The sequence below is a fragment of the Arachis ipaensis genome, chromosome B04, assembly GCF_000816755.2.
Source record: "Arachis ipaensis cultivar K30076 chromosome B04, Araip1.1, whole genome shotgun sequence".
Lineage (NCBI taxonomy): Eukaryota > Viridiplantae > Streptophyta > Magnoliopsida > Fabales > Fabaceae > Arachis > Arachis ipaensis.
The window spans coordinates 4123709-4129598 of record NC_029788.2 but is presented as its reverse complement, the minus strand read 5'-3'; the positions used below and the strand labels follow the sequence as shown (position 1 = coordinate 4129598).

Genomic DNA, 5890 nt, shown 5'->3' with positions numbered 1-5890 from the left:
CCTCCAAATAATAATAATAATAATAATAATAATAATAACAATAATAACAAAACTTACTTGAGAGTTTTATAAGGTTTAGATGAAAGGTCCATGTCAAACCAACACAGCTTCCCTTCTTTGCTCCCAACAATTAAATTATCACCTATAAACAGAGCGTACAAACAAATAATTATGATAAAATAATTTCATTTTTATGAAAAACTAACTGATTATGCAACATCTGCATAACAACAATAATCACACCTGTCTATCTGGTGCAAAGCAGATTAATAACTTTTCAGAGGACTTTCCCTCTTAGACATGATGAGATTGGGAAGCTACAGTTTACTTATTTCTATGGTTCTCTTTTTTATTATTTTTTAATGGCTTAGGATATCCTTTCCTCGACTCCTGTGTACTGTTTCTTCTATAAACTAATGAAATTCTCTCTTTTGTTATCAATAAATAAATAAATAAATAAATAATCATACCTCCAGGATGAACCGCAATAGATGAGGCTTCACGGAGCCCAGTATCTAGCTTCTTTATGAACTTTCTCTTCAATAAATCATACACACGAACACTCTGCTTTGTACAAATAAAGAAAATGGAACGAGATGGATGGAAAGTTGATCTAACAGCAAGTCCGTGTAACTTGAATGGAAGTTTTTGTGTAAGCTTCTTCGATAAGTGGTGTATCAGAACTGCTCTTGATTCACGTAAAAAACAAGTCAAGGAATAAAAAAAGCAGCCAAGCCTGATTTAAATATTCAATTCCAAGTTACTTTTAATCCAATAAAGAATCTAAGATATGCTAATTATCTAACACTTTATTGAACAAGAACCAGCATAATACAGTTAGTTTTACATAAGATCCATCAATCAGATAATCACATAAAACACAGTCATAAATGCCAGCAAATAAAACACTAAATAGGTGGAACTACATGACTAATTATTACCAAGCCTAGCTAGTTCTATTCATGATCATTAGCTGAAAAGTCAGACAGACATACAACAGGAAAATACAGAAACTGAGCATGACAAAGTGAAAATCAAATCATCACTTTGGCACATGTATTCATCCTTGTAAAATAATAAAAGGATGACAAATAAGGAAAGTATCACTTTCAGCTTAGGCAGCATTCAAAAAGGATATCTGCTGGCATCACTGTCGAAAAGTAGTCACCTTTCCGGTGCCATTCTACAGCAGTAACAGTCTGCATGAACACATAAACTATAGTTTATACAACTATAATAAAAAACTTCAGACAAAATGGATATGCAGATGAATATGGAAATACCTTAAAAAATTTTAATTTTATACCCCCGTGTTTATCATCTTGAAGCCATCTTACACTAGTTGCTGAGTTGCCTACAAACACACAACATGATCAGGAAAAAAAAAAAACACAAATCAGGTTGCAACATCAGAAATGAAAGCATTTTGTACACATTAAGTCTATATTCTCCCAATATTAAAGAATGTTAGCAATAAAATCAGACTGACTTTGTCGTTTCTAAGACTAAATGCTTATTTTGGGGCCCTAGTCCACTTTGAGGCCCTAAGCCTCTCATAAGCATTGTCAAAAATCAAAACCTTTATTTCCAGAGAGATTCTGTTTTATTTAGCATTTTTCTGTGTAGGCCCCTTTTTCATTTGGTATGTGGAATTTTTTTTTTCATTTTTTGATATGGAAGTATGATGCAATGTATGGAATCTCTTAGATCATTCTTTTGGGTTTTGAATAAGTGTTTAGAATATAACCACAGAGCATAAAACTGACCAGAATCATCTGATGGTGTAGATGTGTCAACCGAGAGAAGCTCCTTAATCTTTTTCTGTTCTTCGTCATCCCCCAAGTGAGTGTTCAAGATAAGTACATCTTGCCCCCTAAAAGGATATTGGTTAGTGATTTATTTACACAATCAAGGCATATATCGATTATAGAGGAAAACTTAACATATTGGAAAACTGGACCTACAAGGAGACAGCTAAAATATGAACATCAGGCTGAGGATTCCAAGCAACACAATTAACAGCTTCACCAACGTCCCATCGTCTAAGACATCTGCCAGTTTCAACCTCCCAGATACGGACAGTTCCGTCACTTGAACCTGTTCAGACAACAGAAAGTCAGGAACGACACCTTGATAATTGAGACCAAAATTTATGTCATCAACATCCATACCTGATGCAATCCACTGCCCAGAAGGTTCAACAGAAATTGATGTGACTGCATCTTCATGGCCTTTATACTCAATATAGCATGATGTGGGATAAGGTTTGAGCTCCTTTCGACTTGGAAGCTTTGGCTTTAAGGACTCGGGATCAATATTGAGCTAGAATAGGGGGGAAAAACAACAAATAAATTACATGTGCCCATCCTATATACAAATTAATCAATATATATACACAAATGTAATTCCAAAATAAAAAGTAAATTGAAAATAATATAAAAATAAAAAATAAAATTTCTTAACCAAAAAAATTCTTCAACTTTTATATTTCACTCACACGTTTCTTCCGAACTCGAGGACACAAGTACAAATCCAAGCAACGTTCAAAGCAATCCTTCATGGCATTCTCATAGGCAGGGATGCTTCTCATAGATGTAAACCTGAACAAAGTGATATTTAATTAGTTATTTAGTTTAACTGAAGAAAAGAGGGAAATAGCAAAGAAGCTGGCCATGAGAACACGATACCTTTTTGGAATAAACTTAGGACGATCTTCTTCATACATCAACTGATAAGAATTGATCTCTTCCTGGGTTGGAATGTATTCTAGAGGAGGATTATACGACTCCTCATTGCCTAAGAAGAAAAACAAGATTATATATCACACAAGATATCTCAAAGAAAAACCAATATCCTCTATCAGTGAATATTTTAACTTCAAACATGGGGCATTGCTCAATTATAATACCGGGAAGTTTTTGCTTTGGTGCAGGAATGTATGCCAAATGATTTGATTTTTCTGTCAAACCAGAATCATCTTCCCACAAGAGATATGGGCCATCTTCCTCCTTTGGTTTGTCAAAGGTAATTAATCCCTTGCGAATTGCTCTAACATACTGCACAACCTGTATAATCATGAAGCGCGTGAGTGGTAATAGAAACAAATAAAGTTTCTTTGTCTCTCCTCTAATATCTCAACTCCACAGCAGTTCACTCCTTTCACATTATGCTTAAAGCACAAATTAAGGAATAGTTACCTTTTTAGCTTCCCACTTTGAAGGTATAAACCTTCTTTTTGGCTCAGGTGCATTAGACAATGGATGTTTGGCACCATCCCATTTAAACCAGTCAACATAGTCCTGTACATTAGCAAAGAGAGACCAATTGAAGAAACAAATTGCGATTGAAGTCTTATTCACAGTTGACAGCCTTAAGCAAAAGATAAAACCGGAATTGAAAGTATCTGACCGGATATGGATTGAAGTCAGCATGTGGTGCCCGATTCTTGAGAAGTCTACGGACGAGTTTGACCTCATCTTTCGTTAGCTCCACTTCCTCGTCATTGTATTCATCATAGACTTTCCGCCTTAAATGTTTAAAAATGTAGTAAAATCAAACATCTTATTCTCTAGAAATGAGATAGCATAACATTAACATTAAAATTTAACATTTTACACAAATATACTAGGAAGGTTATTCCCTCCTAAAGCATCCGTAAAGAGCTCAACATTGCAGCCCAAGACAACAACAGTAAAACTTTAAACACTATAGCCATGAAAAGTTCAAAACGAGCTGAATGAAAGAAATTGAAAAATTGGAATCCAGTTTGTGTGCAGTGTATCAAGTGAATGCAATAACAAAAAAAATGGAAAAGAAGAGAGACCAATTCTTAGAGTCATCAACATTGGCGAGGAAGGAGCCCAATTTGTCCAGTTTATCTTTCTTCTTGATCTTCTTCCCCTTGATATCGTATCCAATATGAGGTTCGTCATCATACCAGTGGAGAGGGACATCCCCTACGGTATTTCTGGGAGCCACCTGTCAAAGGAGGAATGCATGTGAGAATCTTGAGAATGAAGGTGGAAGAAACGGTTATTGAATTTTGGTGCGGACCTCGTCCTCAGAGGAATCGCTCTCTTCCTGATGGAGTCCAGAGCTGTCACTTTCACCGTGTTCATCTGGTTCACTGTCATCCCCAGCTGCGGGCTCCGATTCAGATTCAGAAGGAGAACCAAAGGAGTCGCCATCGTCGTCGTCGGCAGCAGAAGAGTCCTAAAACCGAGAAAGAATAATGTATGTGAACGATGTTAATTGAGAAGTGGCACCGAGAGGAGTAGAGGATAGAGAGGATACCTCGTAAGTGGAGTCGGTATCGGAGTCAGAAACATGAGGATCCTCTTCGTTTTGCTTCGTCGGAGACATGATTGAGAAGCGGCAACACGAGTAGGGTTTTTCGTTTTCAGCGCAAGCGGCAACTAACAAAAGGGTTTTAGGCCACTCTCCCTTACTTGTTCAGTTGCAGCGCCACCAACCACGCACCCACCCGCAGACCCGATCCGGAAACAACCAATAACACTCGCCACCCACAATTACACCATTTTTTGTGTCAGGCCCACACTGACAAAAAAGCCCGGATATTTCAGTTCAAAATGGTTAAGATAATCTGACCAACTTCAATTAGGAATCAATTGAGTTAGCTGAAATCGGATTAATCCTAATTTAAATTTGATCTTAAATATATATTAGGTCTATTTTTTAGATTCTGATTCGATTTTAAATAGGGGTGAGCACGGGTAGCGGGTACTCGATTATTCGTCCGAATTCGAACCAACTAAATTGGTTCTGAAATCAACGGGTAATCGGGTCCAACCCGAACCAAATCGATGGCTTTTGTTAGTGATGGATTCGGGTTTCGATTTTTAGGGTGCGAGAACCCGAACCAACCCGCGAATCCGATCATATATATATATATATATATGGCTTTTCTATTAGACAATGATTATCAGGGACGGATCTAAGTGCAGTGGTGTGGGGGCAAGCGCCCCACTACAATCTGGAATTTTTTTAAGTAATATATGATAATAATATTTATTTGCCCCCATTAGATTATTAAATTTGACCCCACAATAAATTTTTACTCAATTTTTGGTACTTAATCGTCAATTTAAAAATTTTATATTAGATATTCGTTATAATGATCAATTCTCAAATTTAAACGAAATTAGTATTCTTTTTTAAAAATCAACTCAAAAGAATGTTATTTATCTTCTTTTCAAATTAGCTTTAATTTTTGCGTAGCAACTAGGTTAATTGAAAGAACTTTTTTAACTATGAATATCAATAAGAGTCGGCTTTTAATTGTATTGGGAAGTAAATTTTTAAATAATTGTTTAATAATATATATGGAAAGAGAAAAATTACTTAATTTTTTAAAAATATAAACCTAAAAAAATAGAATTTTAATTATATATTATTATTTAAATTACTATTTTAGTGTTTTAATTTGTATATTAGATATTTTGAAGGCTAATCATATTTTACAATAACAAAATATAATCATAACAATAATTATGCTATATGTACATAAAAAATAATTATCTGTATAAAATATAAAATACACCTTGAAAATAAGTTTATTGATATTACATGTTTATTTTACTTTTTGAAATTTTAAGATAAAAATTTGGTTTTTTTTTTATGAATTTCAAAATCATCGGGTACCCAATTATCCGAACCGAACCAATCCGTTCTTTAATCATTTGGTTTGGTTCGGGTACATGTATAAAAAAATGCAAATCCGAACCAATTACATTTTAATCGGTTCGGTTTTAATTTTACCATAAACCCAAACCAAACCAACCCGTGCTCACCCCTAATCTTAAACCTAATGAAATCTATATATATCCGAGTCATAATTATATCAGATAAAAATTAGGTAAAAATCGGATAA

General features: G+C 34.7%; 1 protein-coding gene across 1 annotated transcript in view; it reads right to left on the bottom strand.

Annotated features, from left to right (window-relative positions):
* LOC107638490 (ribosome biogenesis protein BOP1 homolog) overlaps positions 1 to 4453 on the bottom strand; it is a 6556-nt gene extending 2103 nt beyond the window's left edge. Inside the window, exons 1-15 of the mRNA XM_016341792.2 lie at positions 4294 to 4453; positions 4054 to 4212; positions 3824 to 3978; positions 3409 to 3526; positions 3198 to 3299; positions 2909 to 3065; positions 2688 to 2796; positions 2498 to 2600; positions 2172 to 2322; positions 1965 to 2097; positions 1767 to 1873; positions 1284 to 1354; positions 1139 to 1199; positions 471 to 698; positions 58 to 142 (exon numbers count right to left, since the gene is read on the bottom strand). Of these exons, the coding sequence (XP_016197278.1) occupies positions 58 to 142; positions 471 to 698; positions 1139 to 1199; positions 1284 to 1354; positions 1767 to 1873; positions 1965 to 2097; positions 2172 to 2322; positions 2498 to 2600; positions 2688 to 2796; positions 2909 to 3065; positions 3198 to 3299; positions 3409 to 3526; positions 3824 to 3978; positions 4054 to 4212; positions 4294 to 4362 (1808 nt within the window). The 5' untranslated portion in view covers positions 4363 to 4453. The remainder of the gene's footprint in view (positions 1 to 57; positions 143 to 470; positions 699 to 1138; positions 1200 to 1283; positions 1355 to 1766; positions 1874 to 1964; positions 2098 to 2171; positions 2323 to 2497; positions 2601 to 2687; positions 2797 to 2908; positions 3066 to 3197; positions 3300 to 3408; positions 3527 to 3823; positions 3979 to 4053; positions 4213 to 4293) is intronic.